This window comes from Girardinichthys multiradiatus, chromosome 15, assembly GCF_021462225.1.
Source record: "Girardinichthys multiradiatus isolate DD_20200921_A chromosome 15, DD_fGirMul_XY1, whole genome shotgun sequence".
Lineage (NCBI taxonomy): Eukaryota > Metazoa > Chordata > Actinopteri > Cyprinodontiformes > Goodeidae > Girardinichthys > Girardinichthys multiradiatus.
In genome coordinates, this window is record NC_061808.1 from 11,540,629 (window position 1) to 11,564,874 (window position 24,246).

General features: G+C 37.9%; 1 protein-coding gene across 3 annotated transcripts in view; it reads left to right on the forward strand.

Annotated features, from left to right (window-relative positions):
* fut8b (fucosyltransferase 8b (alpha (1,6) fucosyltransferase)) overlaps positions 1 to 24,246 on the forward strand; it is a 137,367-nt gene that overhangs the window by 103,464 nt on the left and 9,657 nt on the right. For all 3 annotated transcript variants that reach the window (XM_047388017.1, XM_047388016.1, XM_047388018.1), the window contains 2 exons: positions 6,446 to 6,683; positions 16,405 to 16,651. In XM_047388017.1, the coding sequence (XP_047243973.1) occupies positions 6,446 to 6,683; positions 16,405 to 16,651 (485 nt within the window). The remainder of the gene's footprint in view (positions 1 to 6,445; positions 6,684 to 16,404; positions 16,652 to 24,246) is intronic.

Consider the following 24,246-nt stretch of genomic DNA (forward strand, 5'->3'; position numbering starts at 1 on the left):
GAGATGATGGTGGAAGACTTGAAGCAACAGGGAACCTCATGCACCTCCAGAGACTTGTTGAAGATCTGAGTGAAGATGGGGGCTGGTTGGTCAACACAGGCTTTTAGGCAGGAGGGGGAAATATGATCAGGTCCTGAAGGTTAAGGGGTCTTCTGGGGCTGAAATAACCTATTTACATCTTCCTCATTGATCTTTAGTGCAGGCAGTAGGACAGAGGGGATGGGGTATGTAGAGTTGTTGGTGGGGGGGCAAGGTAGTGCAAGGGTAAGGTGTGAATGCCTGTACTTCAAACCTGCAGAAGAAGCTGTTGAGGTCGTCAGCCAGTCTGGGATCATTACATCATGGGAGGATGGGCTCCTGTAACTTATGGTGTCATTTAATCTCCTCCAAACTGCTGGTGCATCGTTAGCTGAGAAACTGCTTTTTAGCTTCTCACTGTAGCTTCTCTTAGCTGCCCCAATCTGAGATGATGAGGACCTCTTTCTTCTGTCCATTTATCTATCTTCTCTGTTTCCATTAATAATTTATAGGTCAGAGTTGGCTAACTGATTAAGCAAAAATAAGAGCCAAGGAAGAATAAAGAAAGAAGTGAATGTATAAATTAATAAATGAAACAAACATATCTGAAATCAGAATTAATATGAATATACAGACAAACCAAGCAAGACTTTATGTAGAAAATTTACAATAAAGCCTAACCACAAGATAATTTAGAGTGACAATAGGAGTACCAAAAATCTATAGTCTAAAATAGGTCTAGTGCAAAAATAAAATAATTGGTTTAGGTGCTCAAATTTGACAAAGTTGGTGAAAATCAGGTTAGGGTTTGATTACATTAAAAATGTATCCTTTTTATGATGTCTGGAAGGAGGAACATAGAAGATGAGGAGTGCAACTCTTTGATGGGACCATAAGAGCTAAACAGGAACTTTAGGTAGATGAAGAGAGGATCATATTTATGAGACACTGCATATTTATGACAACAGGAGCAACCTTCATCAGACAAAAGAAGCTAAGTTAGTTTACAATTAATAAAAATAAAAAAAATCACAAAATGTTGCAATGATTTAATTTGGCAAATTAATTTTCTTACTGTCAGGCTGCTAACGATAAAGAAAAAAACAGGTACAAGGTTTGTCCACATTTCCCTTTTTTTATTTTTATTTAAAACCCCTGGCCTGCACGGTGGCGCAGTTGGTAGCACTGTTGCCTTGCAGCAAGAAGGACCTGGGTTCAATTCCCGGCCTGTGGTCTTTCTGCATGGAGTTTGCATGTTCTCCCCGTGCATGCGTGGGTTCTCACCGGGTACTCCGGCTTCCTCCATGTCCAAAGACAGGCCTGTTAGGTTAATTGGTAACTCTAAATTTCCCTTAGGTGTATGAATGAGTGTGTGCATGGTTGTATGTGTGTTGCCCTGCGATGGACTGGCAACCTGTCCAGGGTGTACCCTGCCTCTCGCCCATAGACTGCTGGAGATAGGCACAAGCTCCCCCGCGACCCACTATGGAATAAGCGGTAGAAAATGACTGACTGACCCCTGGCCTAAAAGCAGGCGACTGGTGCACCAGTTTACTATATTGATTTAATTTGAAATTACTTAAAAACTAAAATATTGTATAAAAATTATTTTTTGGGCAGGGATAAGGGCCAGATGGTTCTGGATCCTAACAAAGCCTCTGAATAGAATAAACAAAGTGCTGTTTTCTTTTTTTTTATTATTCTTCCCTTTAGAAAGCTTTTTTAGAATTTGGTTTATTTCATAAAAGTGCTTTTTGCTCATGGATGAGTAATATTAATATATAAAAAAGATGGATGGAGGCCCTATTAACTGCAATACAGTGTGCCTAATTATGTTTATAAGGATCAATTCATCCATTTGTTCGTCTTTAAGTCCATCTACAGTGCCTTGCGAAAGTACTCGGCCCCCTTGAACTTTTCAACCTCTTGTCACATTTCAGGCTTCAAACATAAAGATATAAAATTCAATTTTTTTCTGAAGAATCAACAACAAGTGGGACACAATCGTGAAGTGGAAAGAAATTTTTTGGATGTGTCAAACTTTAACAAATAAAAAACTGAAAAGTGGGGCATGCAATATTATTTGGCCCCTTTACTTTCAGTGCAGCAAACTCACTCCAGAAGTTCAGTGAGGATCTCTGAATGATCCAATGTTGTCCCAAATGACTGTTGATGATAAATAGAATCCACATGTGTGTAATCAAGTCTCCGTATAAATGCACCTGCTCTGTGATAGTCTCAGGGTTCTGTTCAAAGCACAGAGAGCATCATGAAGACCAAGGAACACACCAGGCAGGTCCGAGATACTGTCGTGGAGAAGTTTAAAGTCGGATTTGGATACAAAAAGATTTCCCAAGCTTTAAACATCCCAAGGAGCACTGTGCAAGCAATCATATTGAAATGGAAGGAGTATTAGACCACTGCAAATCTACCAAGACCTGGCCGTCCCTCTAAACTTTCATCTTGAACAAGGAGAAGACTGATCAGAGATGCAGCCAAGAGGCCCATGATCACTCTGGATGAACTGCAGAGATCTACAGCTGAGGTGGGAGAGTCTGTCCATAGGACAACAATTAGTCGTACACTGCACAAATCTGGCCTTTATGGAAGAGTGGCAAGAAGAAAGCCATTTCTCAAAGATATCCATAAAAAGTCTCGTTTAAAGTTTGCCACAAGCCACCTGGGAGACACACCAAACATGTGGAAGAAGGTGCTCTGGTCAGATGAAACCAAAATCGAACTGTTTGGCCCCAATGCAAAACGATATGTTTGGCGTAAAACCAACACAGCTCATCACCCTGAACACACCATCCCCACTGTCAAACATGGTGGTGGCAGCATCATGGTTTGGGCCTGCTTTTCGTCAGCAGGGACAGGGAAGATGGTCAAAATTGATGGGAAGATGGATGGGGCCAAATACACGACCATTCTGGAAGACAACCTGTTGGAGTCTGCAAGAGACCTGAGACTGGGACGGAGATTTATCTTCCAACAAGACAATGATCCAAAACATAAAGCCAAATCTACAATGGAATGGTTCACAAATAAACGTATCCAGGTGTTGGAATGGCCAAGTCAAAGTCCAGACCTGAATCCAATCGAGAATCTGTGGTTTTCATCCAACCTCACTGAGCTCCAGCTGTTTTGCAAGAAGAATGGGCAAGAATTTCAGTCTCTCGATGTGCAAAACTGATAGAGGACATACCCCAAGTGACCTGCAGCTGTAATTGCAGCAAAGGGTGGCGCTACAAAGTATTAACGCAAGGGGCCGAATAATATTGCATGCCCCACTTTTCAGTTTTTTATTTGTTAAAAACCTTTGACACATCCAATAAATTTCATTCCACTTCACGATTGTCTCCCACTTGTTGTTGATTCTTCAGAAAAAATTTTAATTTTATATATTTATGTTTGAAGCCTGAAATGTGGCAAGAGGTTGAAAAGTTCAAGGGGGCCGAGAACTTTCGCAAGGCACTGTATCATCCATCTACCCATTTGTCCATCCCTTCATTTTTCCAACCAACCGTCCATTTGTCCATCCAGCCAGCCAGTGACCACTAAAGAAATATTTGCCTTAAATACACATTTAACTTCTCCTTAGTACTTTAAAATGGTCAAAAAGGACAGAAATGCTAGAAATTGAGTTTAGAAAAGTTCGGAATTTTCTGATGAGAATGTCAGAGTTAAAATACATTGACCTTCTGTTACTGGAAAGCTGTATTAGCTCTAAACTGTCGACAAAATAGATTTAATATAATTAAGACAAATTTGAATGGAAGAATACAAATTTTCTTTATTGGCTGTTATTTGTAGTTTTTATAACTTATTGAAAACATGGCTCTTTCAAACCCAGGTGAACCCAATGTGCACCACTGACAGATTTTTTTTATAGGTGTTGGGTTAGGACTGATAAGGAGAATGTAATGCCCGATATGATTATACCAGTAGCGCTGAACCGTTCTCTTATTACTGAAGGTCTTTTGCCAACATAGAATAGAAGCACAGAAAATGTGCTTCAGTGTCTCTTTAAGTAAGTATCTTGAAGTGAGTGGATATAGGGGAGCACAGTGGATAATTACCTGAGGTTATTATTCTGTCAAATCCAGTTGGTTTCAGCCATCTCTCCTAAACCAACAATATCACTGTGGTCTCTCCGAACCCAAACCGCTTCGCTGCTGACCCTGGGTGTTAACATGTGAGAAGAATATTATTTTAAGAAGTGTTTAACCTACAGCGCACTGCCTGGCGTCATTATCCTTGAACCGTGCCTCTCTGCGGTTCTGAGCCGTTCCAGCTACACCATCAGCAACCCTGGGTTCCGGTGGTGGTCGTCTCGCATGACTTGTGCCATAAAATGACCTCACACAGACACAGTGACATCCCTCTGCATAGAGAAAGACAGCTTTTTAATCAGGCACCACTGTGGTTTTTAGTGGGTTAGCTTACAATCAAGGGTTTGCTGGTGCACTGGGAGCCTGTAAATAGTGGAAAATACCTTTTTGTGACTGTTGTACTTTGTGTTACTACAAAACAGAAGTGTTTATCAATTTTGGGCAGCTTCTTTGTCCTCAATTGCTTCCCTTTGCCCTTCCGTGATTTTCTGTCCTTTTTTCGTTTCATCTCTCCTTGTTTTCTATATTTTTCTCTTATGCCTATTTCTCTTCTTTCCTCTCTTGTTTTCTCTTCTACTTCTCCTGCTAGTGTTTGATAGGCAGCATTAGCCGGTGGGTGCTGGGCGGCCTGATTACTCAGAACTATCCACAGCTGCAGCAGCCTAATGAGGAAAACACTCCCATCAGCGAATAATTGCTGTTTAGGAAGCTGGTTGGCACGAGCACTCCAGTCACTCAGATCGGCTGCAGAGCAGATCACAACCCGCCCGGCAACTCGTCAGTGGCACAGCGTGCGGCAATCTGTTGCGTTGCACTTGTTTCGTATATAAAATAGACAGTTTATTGTTTCTTCTCCCAGCTCCTCTCATTCGGTATTCTTCCCCTCAGACTGCAAAATATTGCAGCTAATTTTTGAGTTGATGAATTGAAAGGGAGCCTCAGAAAATGAGAAGGAGGATGAAACAAAGGATATTAAAAGATAGGAGGCAGAGAGAGCGTTGGGAAAACCTAAGAATTAGCTTAAGAAAACAACAGTGAAATAAAACTAAAGCAAAAGTGAGCATTGAAAAGTGAGTAAGAAAAAGCAAAAAATAGCAATAAAGAGATTAAAGGATAGAGCTGGCACTGTTCTATATTTTTCTTATTGTTCACAAATCCCCAGAAAAGACTAGTCCTGGGAATCAGCCTATTTTGAAAACAAGCAGTAATTTTCCAAAACAGCTGCTAAAGAGCACTCTATCTACACAGACCCAACTGTCTGTGTATCATTTCATCCATCTGTTCATCCATCCATTGACGTGTCTTTATGTCCATTAATCTGTGTATCAAATCTGTCCATCCATCTATCCATCTGTCTAGCTATCCATCTATCTATCCAATCATCCATCCATCCATCCATCCATCCATTGTCCCTCTCTTCTTTCTTTTAAACTTTGTCCTGAGTCCATCTGTCTATCCATCTATCCTGTGTTCATCCCTTCCCTCTTTTGATCAATTGTCAATCATTTATTTTCTTTTTCCTTCCATTTAAACTCCTTTCCTCCTTTGGTCAAACCTTTTTGTCTTCCTTTCTTCTTTCATTTTTTATTTATTCAATGCTTTCCACAGTTTGTTTCCTTCCATTTCCTCTTCCCCCTTCATGCACCATTCCTTTATTATTTCCTTTAGTCATTTAGCTATATTTGTTTCTATCTTTGATCTTTATTACTTCCTTCCCTTTTCTTGATCCCACCCACCCATCCATCCATCCACCCATCTATCCATCATCCATCCATCCAGGTTTTTTTGCAGGTTGTATATCTAACCCTAACCACTGTATAAATAACTGAACTTTCGTATTTGCTTTTTTATTTACTTGTCAGAGACATCTGAGATATACATGTATATATTGAAATGAAAATATGTAGAAAACCTGATCAGGTGGATTCAAACACAGTTTGATGGAACTTTTTTCCAGAATCCCTTTATTGTTGAAGAAACACAACATTGGCCTATTTGCATGATCTTAAATAAAAACCCAATTTTTGAATACAACAAAAATAAAAAATATAGTCTTTAACCTTCATCAGTAAAGCAGAATGATGGAATAAAAAGACAGTTGGAGATAAACTGAAGAAATAATTTTGAAAGACAAACTGGGGAACGCCATGAGCAGGCAACATAAAATTAGAGTTCAGTACAAGACTAGCAATGAAAACTAATAAAAACAATATGAGCCATGTGTTATTACATGTCAGAGAGCAGGCCTCCAAGAAACACAAGGTGAATGTTGAGCAATAAAAAAATGTTTAAACACTCTGTCCTTTTCTTCCCAGAATCCCCCAGACTGCAGTAAGGCGAGAAAGCTGGTGTGTAACATCAATAAGGGCTGCGGTTACGGCTGCCAGCTTCACCACGTTGTCTACTGCTTCATGATCGCATACGGCACCCAGCGCACGCTCATCCTCGAGTCGCACAACTGGCGCTACGCACCCGGTGGCTGGGAGACCGTCTTTCTGCCCGTCAGTAACACATGTAGTGACCGGTCTGGAGCCTCCACTGGACACTGGTCAGGTGGGTAAACCCACAGCAACACAGTCAAAGTATGACCTGCAGCCAGCTTTAGCATTAGCACTGCCAGCAGTAATTGTGATGAGTTACTTAATTGTTTGTTTTGGAACAATCCCAGCTGAAAACTGAATGCATCTGACCTATTGTTTTTGGTTCCTCCGTGAAAAAAGTTTGATAAATGTCACTGCAGCACAATGGGGTTGCTTTTTAATGACTTTATTACAAAAAAATATAACAACAGAACAAAATCTGATATAATCTTTATAATCTCAAGCTCTCAACTCCTGTCTTGTTTATGCTTGCACTTTTCAACCGAGTCGATTAATCATTTCCTTACATTTAGATCATTTCAGCACAGGTTTCGCAGATATAAATTTCACCAATTATATCAGGCTTATAAAGTTTTAATTCTGCGTCTTTTTCTCATTTGCAGTCAATAATTTGACTGCATGTTTATAATATTTAGCTTTAAATGTGTCATGTGTCCATGAAGATTTTTTTTTGTGTCTGTTTATGTATAAATCCAAGGATTGTAAACATTAGCGCAGGTTCTGAGGTTCTGAGCTTCCTTGTTCATGTTTCTCATTCTCACTCGTACATGAAGCTGCACAGTTGTGTGAGGACAGCCTTGCGTTGTTGGCAAAAGGGCTTTTGTTTGTGTTGGGTAGAAGTTAAAAACTCATCAGACTTTTAATGTTCTTGTTTTCCACCAATAAAACATCTCATTTTTATTTAAATAGGTCTGAACTGTAAACAAAGAAAATCCATTTAACAACACAACACATATATAAACTATATATGTGTTAAATTAGGTTTGTTATGTTTTGGGCTCTTCAATTTCATGGTTGATGTACAGGGCTTTCAACCCTTGTTGACATCCAGGCTAAAGATCGGTGGAAAGGCATAAAATAAAATAGCAGTTTAGTGTAGTAGCATCATCTCACACTGAAAAGATAAGAAAAATTATTAAATTGGTAAAATTTAGAAGTAATTGTTCTTAGAAATCACCTGGCGCACCTATTTGCACTCTATCGATTCTAATAAAGAAAAGTCAGTAAACTTCGTTTCTTATTTGTACCTTCTTTTTTCAGTTTTTCTGGGGTTTAACTATGTCATGACACAAAAGCAATTTCTCTTAGCCACTCTTCAAATAGGTAAAGACATGAATACATGCCATTCAAGTAAAGTAGATGTATCTTGATCTTCATAAGTTAGGAAATGGCCAAAAGAAAATAGCTACTGGTCTAAACTTGTCTATATGTACAATCAGGGCAATAACTGAACAGTTTAAAACAACAGGAACTCTCATGAACAAAACTAGACAAGGGTCCAGGTTTGTCTTATTAGGAACATTGAAGAAGGGAAAAAAACATCTAAAGCTCAGTGTTAGAGAGCTACAGAAAAGAGAAGCATCAAGTTTTGACAGAAGAAAAGCCTTTCTGTCCTCAAGTCAAAAGCATAAATTACATTACACATTAAAGATGCTGGATAGATTTATTTTACTTATCAGAATATTACAGCTGTGATACCTATCCTGTATAGGTTATTCTTTTTAGATCAGTGAAAGAGCCAGTGTTGTATATTGAAACATGGAGAGTGAGGAGAGCGACGCTGGTAGTTTCGCCACAGATAGATCTGTTGTGGTGGAGTATTTTCACCCCCGTCGTCACCAGAGGTTTAAGGAGGCTTTGTGGAGCCCAGCGGCCCTGAGCCTTATAAGTTCAAGCCGCTGGCTCAAGGCACAGACTGCGATGGCCGATGCTGGCGCTGCCAAGGCAGTTGAGGACAGAATGGGTCCAGTTTCTGAGTGGTAAAGAGATGTTAGCAGCATCATTGCTAACATGGGCAAACATTCAAAGCAGTAACAAACTTTCAGAAAGTTTACATTTACATGTAGATTTATATTATCTCAAGTATATGATGGAAGGTATAAAGCATAAAACGCTATCATCAATGTTGGCTCGCTACGGGGGTGTGTGTCTGAGTGAGATGGGCTGCAGCTCTCTTTAGCACTTACAACACCTTCGTGCGTTCAGTGTATATCAATCAAATCTCTGTGTGTATGTTGCAGAGAAATGCTGCAGCAGCAGTGAGAGGTTTAAACTTTTACAGACGTGAGTGGGCGTGCCGAAAGGGTTCCCCAGGATATAAATGGGTTTATAAGATTCCCTTTTTCTGTTCTGCTTCATTGCCTGTGTCGGCTCAAGAACAGTAAATGTTGCTGTTTGTGTGGGTGGGATTTCCCCCACTTTATAAGCTGTAACAAGAAATGATCACATGAAATTTAAAATTTCATAAATTACCTGGAATCCCTGTTATAATACAGTTCTTCACAAACGTATTCACACTGCTTGGTTGTTTTTTTTTTTTTTACGTTTTGTGATGTCACAACCACAAACTTTCATGCAATTTATTGAGCTTTTGTGACACCACAAATGTGTAGTGGAAGAAAAAGAATAGATGGTTTCCAAATTGTTTTATAAATAAACATCTGAAAAGTGTGGTGGGCGTTTCAATTGAGCACCTGTGTTACTCAGATTCTCCTAAATAAAATCCAGTGCAACCAGTTGCTTTCAGAAGTAACCTAGTTAGTGAATGGAGCTCACATTTGTGGAATTTAATCTCAGTATAAATACAACTGTTCTGCAAGGACCTCAGAGGTTTTTTTAGGTTGGCTGCAAAAGACTCAAGACTTGAGCAAAGGTTCAGCTTGTAGCAGCAGAAAGAACGTCAACATATAATCCAAACTGCAATAAAATGATTTAGATAATTTCATTGTAGCTCAGGTTTTATTTCGGGTTATGAGAGTAAAGTGAATACAAATGCTTGGCACATTTGTCCGGTTTACATTTGTGAAAAATGTTGAAAATCCTTTCTTTTACCCCATGATTATATTCTGCTTCGTGCTGGCCTATTACATAATATCCCAATAAATTATATTGACGTTTATTCAGTAGGTATACACTTGCATGATCCTGTATGATTAGAAAATATGCCATGTATATTTATTTCAATAAACCTGAAAAATCTAAAGCATTGATAAATGGAGTCCAGTTATGATTATGAAAGCTAAGTGAAGCCTTTTACCTCAACCGTTCTCTCTCTCATAGCTCCCTGCTCTAATCACTGCATTCTTCCAGCTCTTTTTTTATCTATTTGCTTCATTTGACTTGTGCTCTCCTGGGCTGTCTTCTTATCTGCTTCTCTCCCACTGCCTTTTCTCTCTCATTTTCTCGCCTTTCATTTGTCCATTTTCGCTTTTTAACGTATTTCCAATTTTTTTCATGTGGGTATGTGTATTAAAATCTACATCCTTTGGACCCATATGGCGGTTCACTCCCAACAAGTGCTTCACTTCAGGCCTTTTTAGCATTCTGAGTTTTTTTCCTCATAATAGTCTGCCATTTAATGAAGGAGAGGTTTTCTGATTGTTACACCAGCTAACAAGATGGGCCTAATTGATGTTAGGTGCGCCTGTGGTTATGCCTGGTGTGGACACCGTCCAAGCAAGCACATTTGTCAGGGCAATTGAGCACAAAGGGTTGCTAAACCTTTGGATTGATAAGCAGATGTACACTGAATTATATTCTATTTATATTATGTGTTACTTAAACCAAAATGCAACCCGTTCTTTGTCTTTATCTAGAAATATACCTTGAATGTACTGTATTGGGTCAGTTTTTCATGTTGTGCATGCTTGCATAGGAAAGGAACCTTTCTAAAACCTAACATATCAAACCCACAAAATTCAAATTTCTCCATAAATCTTAACATGAATAGCCTGCTCTCTTTTAGGTGTTACCCTTGGGATCTGAGACACATATAGACCAAAAGAAGATACATGCTATATGAGTCTGTGACAGCGTATTTCTGTCAAGAAAACATATTGCTTTAGGGTAAGAGAAAAAGATTAAGACAAAGATAGCGGTGGAGCTATTATTGGACCTGCACATTTTCTTCTTGCAAATGTGAAATGAAGGAGGGAAAAGAACAAAACATTGCAAGAAATGCACATCCCAACAAACATGACACTGTAAATCTGATTTGCTTCACTGCAAAGGTGAAATGGATTGTGTCCTAAAAAAGCAGCAAACAATATAACTCAGAAAGAAACCCCAACCGTAGGAAAAGGAAATACAGACTGGTGATTTGGCTGGTCAAATACACAAATTAGTTTGCATCATGTTATAGTCTTTTGAACGCTTTGTGTAGATTCTCAGTCATCCAGGACATAAGACTCCTAAGTGATATGAATAGAAGGCAAATGGATTGTTCCTTTTGTTTCTTGGAAACATTTAATCTCTCATCCAAAAGACTTCTTCAGCTCTGAACAATGGGTTTCAAGTTGTAGTCAGGACATTGAAACTACTAGGGCCGTTAAGGTCACTAATGGGGTTTGATGAGTCACTGGGCCTGCTCTCCATTCGGTTTTATGTTGGGGTTGTTGTCACTCGACAATCCAAACATATCACCTTGCAATGAAACATGTGAGTTGTTTTGGTTACATGTCTCAATGTGTGAATGGCTGTAAAACTGCCTGGGGAGACTAGTCAAGGCTGCACTGTAGGTGTTAGAAAAATGAAAGCTGATGGCGTGTTTAGTGTTAGTTTTTTATGCCAAACAAAGAGGGTTTATTTCCCTCCTCTTTAGCACCACCTGTCTTCTCTGTTAAAAATTTGCATATTGCTATCTTCAGAAGAGTCCCTTGTTCTTGAGATGTAATTGAACCGCTGAGTCTTAATCCAAGAAGAGTTGTTATAATCAGACCTGACCAAAATCAAAATCTGGAAATTGCTATTGGTTAGTAAAAACCTAGGCAGTGCATTATAAAATGTATATTTAGAAGAAGCTTTATGTAAAAATTATAGCCCCAAAGTAAAGTCTTTAAGCTTTAACGTAAATGTATTTGATCCTAATTTGATTGGGTAGAAGAGCTCTCCCCTTCTGATTGCTTTTTTGGTTAATACCAATTTTGTTTATATACTATATCACAGTTAAGGAAATTTGTGTAAACATTGTTTTAATTCAAGGAATAAATGAAACAAACACGGACCATAAAAGATAAAAATGCTACAGCTTGATAGAGGTAGTAGTTTGGAAAATGAAGTAATCATAAGTGAGTCGATGCATTTGGCTGGAATTCCTTTGATTGAAAACTTTTTACAAGCTGGAAAAATAAACTGAACTTGATTTCGAACCAATGTCAAATTGAACTGTATGTAACTGTAATTTACATTATTTACCAGTTTGACAGTTTTTGGAATATTACTTTGTATGAATGCAGTAAAGAGTTTTCTTTTTCAGGCTTTTTAATTTTCTTAAGCAGACTTCTTTAAAAAGAAAAAACAGGTTAAAGCTGCAGGTGAGTTTGCTCCTTTACCAATTTATTTCCTCATTTTTCAGCTATGCTTTACCATTTCATCTCTTCCTACAAAAACGTCTGACCTGCAAACAGACAATTTCATACCCATTTTCTTAAACCACGTACATTAGTGGAGATCAATGGTGAAAAACTACATTATAATTATATTCAAATTTTTATTTTAATTTAACTGTTTATTACTCTGAAAACTTTGTATTACACTCTATTCTCCGTTGTGGTTCTGATCCCTGTGTAGGCTACGTGACTCATAAAATATAATAAATAATGATTCCTGATTAAAGCTAAATAACTTTAAGCTCCTTCCTGCTGATGGATCTTATTTTTTGGAGTCACATTGCAATACTCCTTTTTAGTAGACTATGGGTAAAAAAAGAAAAATGCTTCAAATCATCAGCTGTCATAACAGTTAAGCAAAGTCCTCCTGGGAGAGGTATGATGGCATGTTCGGTACGAAATGCCCCGCAGTAGACGGCGTCATTTCATGCCCAACTCTTTTGGGTGATCAAAACTGCAAACATACAAAAAGGGCGAAGGGTCAAAATAACCAGTAACATGCTAGAAACCATGGTTGCTAAAAAAGACCCCTAAAATTTTTGAAATACGTAGTGTTAATCCCAAAATGATCCATTACTCTGACCAATTTAGTATAAAGTTATCTTTTGAGCTGGCTGACATTTTTCTTCTGACTGGAAGTAATATCAACCTTATTGAGTGGCCCAGTCATAGTCTTGACTTGAATCTGATAAAGAATTGTTGGAGAGACCTAAGGATTAGGGTGATTGGACGGGGTACTTTCAGCCTCAAAGACTTGGAGCTTATCTCCGATCATAAATCATTGAAGTACCTGTGGAAGCATGCAAAGACCTTATCGGCTAACATAAGAACAATCTTGGTGTGATGTCAATAATGACTTTTCTGTTAATTATTGAGAAGGGAATAAATAATTTTTAACATGCTATTGTTTTAATAAATTGTAAATAAAAACAGATATATTTTTTTCAAAATTGATACTCTCATTACATTGTTTTATTGTCTTTTAATAGATGCCTGTCTCATTTCCAATCGGAAACAAACCCAAACACAAATAAACTTCTTGTAAGAAAATATTTTTATTTCATATTCTTAGAGTTGTTCTACCATACAATGTTACTCTTAGTCAAAATATTAAACTACAATTACAGAAACTCATAGATTAATCAGTCTTACTCCTCGTGGATGATAGATGACAATGCTGATAGTCTTTATTGTGTTTTTCATTTATTTTTATTTTTGACATTAAAGTTATGTTTTGTGAAAAAACTAAGTTGAACCTCTATAACTAATTTTAAATTCACATACAGAAGCCCAGTTTACGTTTAAAACTGTGGCTAGCTGACCTAAAAGCTAATTTGCCCAGGAAAGCCTTTTTGTTCATGGTTCTCTGTGGAGATATTTCTAAGCGTGAGTCTTAGAGCAGAAGGAGAAACATAATGTTCCCTGACATGCAAAGGCTGCAACAAGAGATCACTAGGTTCATAAATTCTGTCTCAAATATATTATGAATGGAGATGCTCTGCACTTTGTGTCTTGATGGTGTCACTCTCAGTTCTCCAGTTTCATAGTCTCTTATGAAACATTTATTAGGTCCAGTACACATCTTAGACTCCAAATACAATACAGGACTTTTTTTCAGTTCAGATCCATATGCATAGAGTAAAGCTGTGTTACTAAAAACATATGCAGAGGCTGTGCAGTTAAGATATACTTGAGAGAAGCTTTGTGATCTAATTAAGTAGCCGTGAAAAGAAGACATACTGCATATCTGTACATCTGTGCCAAGAAAAGCAGGCTTCAAAATACACCCGTTCCCCCTTCTATGAATCATGCCAACGTTGTTAAATAAGCAAAGACAAGCCTGTGAATATTTTTTTCCGTTCAATATTTAATGCTTGTTCTAATTTATATTCAGTTCGTTCTCCAGCACACACACACACACACACACACGCACACACACAAATTCAAGATTTTTTCCTCTAGTTGTTTTTAGCATATTTTGTATCTACCCTCTTTCTGTGAAAGGCCATTTTTAATGAGTTATGCCATTTATTTGGTAGCGTCTTATGAAGGCTGTGTTTGCAGCTGGGCTATAGCCCTTGTATAGTAGTTACAAAAGTCACTTTAGCACAAGCCTCAAAACCTGTCTTTTTACACAATTCAGGGGTTTTATACACACACAACACTAGCATACTCAGCTTTGGGTTTAAGTCTGAAATGGAGTGAAGATTGTGTCTGCCTGGCACAACCCTTCTGGCAAGATGTGATTAGCTGGAGCTGCTTGTGTGAGTTTGAGAGTATGAATACAGTTTCTGTTTATTGCTGTTTTTATTTGGACACACTTACGTTATTGCTTTCTGACCACATTTACTGTAGTTCAAAAACTTTTTTTACATGTACACATTTTATGAAATATTTTACATGCATTTATGTGTTTGGGTGCACACAGTTGGCCTTGATGGTCAGGGAGGTCTGGCAGTTCAGGGTGTTGTGCAGTCCAAAGGGCTGACCTTCATAATCAGCTCTTGTCAACATTTCTTCTTGGGGCTTCTTCCAGCCCAGCCCTTGGCTTGTCCAGTTTTAGTCCACAAGCCACCCTCCCTTCACCTACCATTCAGGTCTCATTCCTATTTAAGCTGACTGAAAGATTCCTGCGGCCTTTGAGAAACGGCAGGTGAAAGTCATAAAACCTGATCATGATTACATGAATTATTTTACCAGTCCTGCTAAGTATAACAAATTAAAACAATTCTAATATACCAAAATCTAATCTGTCTATTAAATATAAAGCCCACAATATTTAATTATAAAAATGACCAATTGTTAAAGTATTTTAAAGTGAAACGACAGGATTTCCTTGTCCCTGACACCAACTCTTCCTTGAAAATTAATCATTTGCTGACACCAAGTCCCAGTCCATTCATTAAAGGTAATACATTCATTGCAGTGATGCTGGAAAACAGGATGGCTTTAAAGTAGAGTAAAATAATGCACTACTTTTCCATAGTATTGCTTTTTTACTCACCAATACTGCAGTATCTGTTTTTCCAGATGGAGACTGATATTTCATTTCAACTGTTTCTGCAAGTCGGTCTCAATACACAGCACCAAAACTGGGTTAACTAGGTTAAAACAGCTACAATGAGGTTGTGACAATACATCACCCGCATTATGATTACTTAATTTTCCAAACTACTACCTCTATCAAGCTGTAGCATTTTTAACCTACATATGTTTTAATCATAATTAACCCGCATATCATTTGTTTCTAAACACAAATCTGATGAAGACCTGATGCATAGGTCTCCAGGGTCAGGGTTCAAACCCAGGCGACTACATCGAGGTAGAGAGATCTTTGCATATGGGTCACACACTCTACTGCTACACCCCACACTTCTAGAAGGGTGTTAAAATTGTTAGCCTAAACAATAAAAGTTAACAGTTAGAAAAGAAACACCCAGAGTAAAAGGTTGAATCGAGCTGATAACGATGTGTCGCTTCTTCAAACAGCAGAACATTCTATGGTTGCAAGACCTCACTGCTCTTTGTTGTCAAATGCTTGTGAACAGAGATATACATAGATCTGGCATAACATTATGACCACTCTCAGGTGCAATAAATAACACTGATTCTTTATTCTACATGGCACCTGTAAGAAGGTCAGCTATATAAGGGAGCAAGAGAATATTCTGTTTTCAAAGTTGATGTGTTAGAAACAGGAAAAATGGGCAAGCATAAAGATTTTAGCGAGTTTGACAAGAGCCTAGACAACCAGGTCACAAAATCTCCAAAATTGCTGTTCTTGCGGGGTGTTCTCTGTCAACAGTGGTTAATCAGTGACAGGGTCAAGGTTCATTGATGCATGTGGGGAGCGAAGGCTAGGCTGTGTGTTGTGATCCAACAGACGAGCAACTGTAGGTCAAATTACTGATGAAGGTAATGCTAGTTCTGATGGAAATATGCCAGAATACATAGTTCTTCACAGTCTGTTGCATTTTGGGGCCGCGGATCTGTCAGCAGGATAATGCACCCTGCCACAAAGCAATGCAAGTAGAGGAATGGCTGGAGGAGCACAACAATGAGTCTGAAGTGTTGACTTGACTATTAAATTGCCTAAATCCCAATCCAATTGGGTATATGTGGTGTTTGCTCGATAAACAAGTCTGATCAATCAAGGTCCCACTTTGCCTATTTGCAGAACCTAACGGATTGGCTGCTAACATCTTAGTGCCAGGGACGACACCTCACCTTGAGAGGTCCAAAAACAGGGACTTCCCTTATCAATGTTTTTATTCTTTTCCCATCCAGGTGAGGCTCATGATAAGGACGTTCAAGTTGTGGAGTTACCCATTGTGGACAGTCTACACCCTCGGCCCCCCTACTTACCTTTGGCAATCCCAGAGGACCTGGCCCCGCGTCTGCAGCGTCTGCATGGTGACCCGTCGGTCTGGTGGGTGTCGCAGTTTGTCAAGTATCTTGTACGCCCCCAGGCATGGCTGGAAAAGGAGATTCAGCAGACCACCGCCAAGCTGGGCTTCAAACATCCTATCATCGGGTAAGGATACTCAGCTTTCGTTTTTTAAGTTTTCAGTCTTGTTTTTATTTCATGGCTATAAAAGACTCAGTCAGAAAAGGTTTGTTACTATGGTATTCCTCTCCAATAAAAGTTCCTTATAAAAAAAAAAAAGTAGAAATGTTACTCATTGTAGGCTTTTGCTTTGTATTGCTGCACTGCTGGCATATGCTCAGCTCATGTTCATGCAAATCAACTAGTTTAAAGAAATTTCATCACTCTGTACTCATCACTCAGAGGTTTTTATTTATTTATCTTTTAAAAGCAGTTTGTTTGATCATTTCTCATTTTTGCTGTCACCCCTATTGACCTCATATCAAATCACCTCCTTCAGTTTAGCTAAGAACTTGCAGAAATAAATGCTAGAGGCAGTTTCAAAATAAATGAAATTAGACCAGACAAGGAAACTACACTTTTTATTAGATGTAGTGGCCTGGCATCTGTTCTTTTATCTTCAGTAGCCGCTGTTAATTAAGGCGAACTATTTGCTTCATTTCCTTTGCTGTCAACTAATGCTTCAAAAACCCAGAACATCACAATGAATTTATCAATTTGTGCTATTATTAAGCATTATTTGTCTAGTCAAAGTAGAGTATCGCTTTGTTTCAGTGACCTCTATCTACCAGAAAAACATTAGGCGGAGAAAGAACTGCATCTGTGTATTTGTAGTGCACTGTTGTTTATTTCGAAGTGATCCCCCATGCACATTTATGTTTTATCAAACTCTTTTCTTCATAGCTAAATATAGTTTCAAATACATGCAGTTCGTGCTCCTTTATACTAAATTCAGCACAGAGATAAGTCTGTTTATAGCAAGCCACAACAAAAGATCCGTATTCTTCCCTGAAGTTTACTTTTTGTAGATAAAATCTTCCCAGATCAGTGCACAATAAAATAAAGTTTGTGGTAACCTGAAAAGGTTCTAGCCATACCAGCAATGAGCAACAGGCTAACCAACATAAACATATGATGCTGCACAAAAACTATTGATTTTAATGTGCAGATGGCAAATACAAAAGGGACTTGATGTTTTTATTTGTGGCATACAAGGTGGGATATACACAGCATTTCTTTTTTCTGTAAAGAAGCTCTTTCCTATAACATCAAGGATTTAATTTAGTTTTAATTTATTTTATTATTTTATTATAATAGATTTGGCCTAATTTACCTTTTAAACACAAACTTTATTTTATTTTAATTCTGCTTATTTTATATTAGCTTAATTTAGTTTTTTGTTTTTTTTATTAGTTTTTGATATTTCCTACTTTTTATTTTGTTTTATGTTGCTTTAGTCAGTTACAATTCTGTCTTCTATTTCTAAGAAAATAATGCTAAAGCTGTGTCAGAAATAGAAAGCTACAAAAATAACCAAAATGGTTGAATTCCAGAATTTAGAAAAGCTGAAAATCAGGATCAAACTAGTAAATTTCCATTTTAAACTAACTTTGTACTTTTGTTTAATTTCACAGGTTTTATTTTTTTTTATTTAGTTTTCGATTAAAGTTAGTTTAAAAGAGGTTTATTTTTTCATAATTTATAAGAAAACAAAAAAAGGTTGGTTTAGCTCTCCTAGAAACACAAAAATTGCATTAAAAAAAATACCATGACAGATTTTAAGAAAATTACAGTTTTATTTTATTACATTTTACAGTTAGGTTAAAAGAACATCCTTTTTGACAATTATTCATTCATTAGATATTTAATAGACAATTCAAAAATCTAAAAGTTGTCTTACAAAAAAATTATATGATATAAAATACTCAAAACCAAATCAGCAAGTCACTGTTTTCTTTAATGGATATGCCAAGTAAAATGCTTTTTTAAGCTAGATTTTATTTTATTTTATTCAGGAAACCAAAGTACTTGCATCCTTTTTAATATCTAAAGGAAATTAAAATCAATGGAACAATGAACTATCAAGCAGGTTTGATTTATGGTAGTATAATTTATGGTAAACCTTTAAAAAAAACTCTCTTTTCTGTTTTTACATGCATTTCCACATTGCAAGTTAAGCTGACCCATATGTTGCACTTTAAAATCTGGATATCAATTTTGTTGAATCTTAAGTTAAAAGGTGCAGATAATACTATGTGATGGAATTTATTTTAAATCTATTATTACTGGTCTGTTTGGGCTGGGCCCAAACTGACTTGGGAATTGTTATTGACCATTAAAGCATAACCACAGCTCCCATGTGAGCTGTCACCCCTTGTTGTGAAGAGCACCCTGTCAAAATATTGCAGACCAGTTTAGAGAGCAGCTTTCTCTTACAACAGCTTGGACATTTTTGAGCTACTTACTTGTTTACGTTTCAGCAGACCCCCGTCTGGCACTGCGTCAACCAACGCTCTTCTTCTGTCAGCAAGCCTTTTCTCCAATCATAAATTATTCTTCCCAACACCACTCTAAACTTGAATCAAAAAAACTTTGCAAAAAATTCTTGGCAGTTTTTCTCACCCACATTGAAAAGTCTTGCAGATGGTATGGGATTTACCTTAAGAAGGCACTGAAATAATGGTTAACTGTCAGACACTATCTTTCAGGTACTTTTAGTTAGTTTTAAATTTCAGCAGAATCCTATCAGACTAGCTCTGTCTACCTGTTTGAGGAAGGTGTTTAAAACAAATTCTCAGACATAATGTAGAATGTTCTTAAAGGTTTACCTATGTCCTATCTTAACTGTCTTGTTTTTGTTGTTTTACTTTCTTGTTGCTGCTTTCTGTCATCATCTGCGCCCTCAGCAGCTTCTATCTTATTCTGCCATCCTCTTCAAACCCAGGCCTCCTCCTCAGATCACCTCATTTTGATCGTTCCTCTGTCTTCATTTGTTCGCTCTGCTTCAGGGTTTTTCAAATATTTTCCACAGTCCCTCTCGTGTTCCCCAGGCATACAGCCGTACCCATATTTCTCCGGCTCTCACAGTTTTCCACGTGCCTCTATCACTGCTCTTTGTGCTTCCCTTTATACAGCTCTCAGCACACGACACATATCCCTCCCTTTTCTCTATCCATATCACATGAAGACGGGTTTCATTCACCCCACCTCCCCTTTTTTGCTTAGTGTTCAGTAGTGCCACTCCACACTGCAGTTATGCTTTAAGAAGAAGCCTGTATGCTTCTCTTAACAGTGTGGAGGATGTAAAGGTTGAACTGAAAGAAATCTATAGAGGCAGTGTGAGGACCAGGCAACAGGAGGGCAGGCTCGGGTCGATGGAGAGGGTGTGGAGAGATGTAGAACGACAGTTTGGCCCCAAAAGTCTCTCTGCCGACTCACACACACCCCAGCCATCATCATCACTTTCAGGCCGCTCCCTTTGGACCGGAGCTGCAGCCATAAACTAAGAGCAGCCGTCAGCAGAGATCCAGCTTGCAGCAACTTAATGGGGCATAATGTTGGCCAGAATACTCAAAGAGAAACTGCTGCTTCTGTCAAAAACACGGTTACATCCTCTCTGAGCCTGGTATGGTTACCAGCAGGACAGGTTTCTCTGCGTACCCATCATTTTTTTTTATCTATTATTTAGATTCTAATTCTGTATGCTGGTTTTCAAAGTATCAGGACAGTTTGATGTGTACTGGATATCTTCTTTAAAAAGTTCTAATTTCTCCCAAAACATAGTTACACTTATAGGTACTAACCTATTTTTTAAAAAGGAGCCAAAGAAGCTTCTAACACTGTGAATATTTAACACACATGAAAAAATAATGTTTTGTGCCTCTAGACAGTAACATAGGCGGTAAGAAATAACATGGCTCCTATTTGTTTGAGGTTCTGGTTCCAGTTAGTTCTCACTCTTATTTGGAGCCATGCATAATCCACCACTTATGACACCTAAATGTCTGATTTCCATTCACTTAATTATTTTATTAATTAATCTATGAGCAATTTTGTTTTTCATATACTTTAATCATTTATATGACTAATTATCCTTCCAAAAATAAATTTATTTTTTGTTTATTTGTTGTAATAGCTAACAATTGCACTGTAGAGTATAACAAAGATCTCTGAATAACACCTTAAGCATGAGAAACATTATAAAATGAAGCCCTTATTATTAAAGACTTTACAAAGAAAAAAACGTCATTATTCAGGTTGTCATATATGATGAAAATGAACTGGAAATTAAAGAATTAACTTAAGTTCAGTCATTAATAAAAGTCAAAAAAAGTTTTATGCACCTTTACTTTAAATGCAATAATGAAAACTAATTTAAAATTAACTTGTATTTATTAATCTTATGTATTATTCATTACTTTGTCTGGTTCAAATCTGATTCGTTTAGATACTGCCATCTACATAATTAAATGTGATTTAAAACAGGATGAAGTCAAATACTTATCATCTGTACAAATCTGCACTTTAACACGTAAGGTCAGAGGTAATCAAACATGAGTCTAAAAGTTTCCAGATATACTTATGCAGGAGATCATAAGCTGAGTTTTATTTAAATCTGTAAACACAGTAATATAACTGAGGAGGTCGTATTTTATTTTGTTGTTGCTCACCTGTTTTAAAAATTACAGAACAAAATTATGTGAAAAAAAAAAAGCAAAATCCAAGCAAATCGTAAAAAAGTTTAAATGACGCTGGCGCAATGACCTGCAACAGCCATGCATTGTGTAAAGGAGCTTAATACTTTATTTTATTTTTTTTATGAATTAATAAAGAATTTTTTTCTCTTTGAGCATATAAGCATTCTGTGAACGCACATTTATTGTATGTATATCAAACCTGTTTGGGACAAACAAGAAGAGCAGTTTCAGCATTCCGCCTTTTCTTAGAGATATTATTTCTACTTCATTCTCAATATTTTGAGTTTAATGGTGAAAAAAAATTTGACTTTTTATATATAAAGTCTAAATTATTGTTAGTATGTTATGCATATCAAACCTGTTTGGGAACCGAGGACACTAATTGTTGAAGCTTTGTAGATGGAATTCTTTCCCATTCTTGCTTGATGTACTAAAGTTGCTCAACAGTCGTCGGTCTCCATTGTCGTATTTTGGGCTTCATAATGCGCCACATATGTTCAGTGGGAGACAGGTTAGGACTGCAGGGAGGCCAGTCTAGTACTTGTTCTCTTTTACTACGAAGCCATGCTGTTGTAACACATGCAGAATGTGGCTTGGGATTGTCTTGCTGAAAGAAGCAGAGACGTCCCTTAAAAAGATGTTGCTTGAATGGCAGCATGTGTTGCTCCAATACCTGTATGTACCTTTCAGCATTAATAGTCCCTTCACAGATGTACAAGTTCCCCATACCATGGACACTAAAACTCCCCCATACAATCACAGATGCTGGCTTTTGAACTTTGCAGTGATAACAATATGGATAGTCTTTTTCCTTTTTGGACATGACATCCAAGATTTCCCAAAACAATTTGAAATGTGAACTCGTCAAACCACAGCACACTTTTCCACTTTGCGTCTGTCCATCTCAGATGAGCTGGGACCCGGAGAAGCTAGCGAAGTTTCCAGGTGTTTTTGATATTTGGGTTTCATTTTGCATGGTAGAGTTTTGACTTCTACTTATAGATGTAACGACAAACTGTGTTAACTAACAATGGTTTTCTGAAGTGTTCCTGAGTCCATGTGGTAATATCCGTTACAGAATGATATTGTTTTTTAATGCAGTGCCACCTAAGGGATCAAAGTTCACAGGCATTCAATGTTGGTTTTCGGCTTTGTCGCTTACGTGCAGAGATTTCTCAAGATTCTCTAAATCTTTTGATGATATTATGGACTGTAGAAGATAAAATCCCTAAATTCCTTGCAATTGTACGTTGTTTGTAAATTGTTGGACTATTTGCTCACACAGTTGTTCACAAAGTGGTGAATCTCACCCCATCCTTGCTTGTGAAGGACTGAGCCTTTCGGGGATGCTCCTGTTATACCCAATTATGACACTCAACTGTTTCCAGTTAACGTGTTCACCTGTACAATGTTCCAAACAGATGTTTTTTGAGCTTTCCCCAACTTCCTCTGTTTTTTGTTGCCCCTGTGTCAGCCTTTTTGGAATGTGTTGCAAGCATAATATTCAAAATTTGTGAATGTTTGCAAAGAAACGATAAAATCTATCAGGTTAAGCATTAAATGCCTTGGCTTTGTAGTGTATTAAGTTGCATATAGTTTGAACAGGATTTGCAAATCATTGTATTCTGTTTTTAATTACACTTTACACAATGTTTAAACTTAATTGGAAATGGGATTGTGTGTGTGTGTGTGTGTGTGTGTGTGTGTGTGTGTGTGTGTGTGTGTGTGTGTGTGTGTGTGTGTTTATATCGGGCGCTTCACTGCAGGGCTTGATGGCTCACTGTGTTGGCATATTCTGAATCATATTTTTCCACTGTTGCAGTCGCCATATTCCAGTTCAATTGAAAGCAGTGGGAGACTTTGAAGTGACATGATCCATCTCAAACTGAGAACATGTTTTGGAAGTGTTATAGTTGTGCAATCTTTGCTGCTTCTCATGTGTCTCCTTGCAACCCTGACAGCTTACTAAAACACTTTACTCTGGCTGGTCTTTTAATTCCTCATTATTTGTAATTTTACGCAATAAGAAAAAGTCTTAATAACAGCTCTGGCATGTTTTGATGTCAAAGCACATGTTGCATAAGCAGTTAGTTTATTGCTCTTGTGTATGTAATTATAAGCTGTTTTCTAAAGATTCAAACTAATGGAAGCTGCGGTTCGGAAAGCCAAGTAGCCCTGAGTTTCTGTTGTCCCCTCGGCTGGCTTCTGATCGACAGCCAGAGCCCTGAGGTCAGTCTCCAACAAATAATTTATTCAGTCTATGTGCTATTGTCGCAGTCTGCCAGAATCAGCACTTGCTGTGCCTTGTGTGGGTGTGTTTGATGCCGTTAATGTATGCTTTTACGCCCACCATGAGCATCTCCCTGCCTTGCCAATACTGTATGAATAGAGAGGAATGAATTGAATTACTGTAGCGGCGGTGTGGGAGAGTGCCGCTGGGTTTGAAAGAGAAAAGGATGGGGGATCGAGGTAGCCAAAAGCTGCGCAGTACGTCACAATGGCCTCTGTTGCTCTGACAAACAGAGAACGGAGCAGAGAAAAAGAGGTTTCACAGGAACAAAGAAATGCAGACATGAAAGAAGGAGGTGAGCAGGTGGGAGGGAATCCTTACAAAGCCCGATGTCAGGACCTCTGTCCGATCACAGAAAGAGAGACCAAATGAAATGCTCCAACATCCATGTCACCCACTCAACCTTCTGTTCTCACCTCCATTCTCGGGCTTGTGTTTACCACGTAAATAAATCAGAGGATCCTTGAACAGGTACTGATTGATCTCTTGCCAGAGGCAGAAATTAGGAACAGCTTGTTTATTCTTTTCCTTTGAACCTTGGAGGCACTTTTTTGTACTTTTGCCTGATTCTTACATAGTAAGTGGAGACTTCGTAAAGGTTAAGAAAAGCTGTTCCAAATCCTAAACCAGTTGAAAGATGCTGAACATTTAAAAGACTAGAATTCTTCAGGTCTCTGAGAATTGGCTAACCCAGGATGTTCCGATGGATCCTTGACGCAATGGATGGGTTGTGCAGCTCCTACAGTGAAAATGTG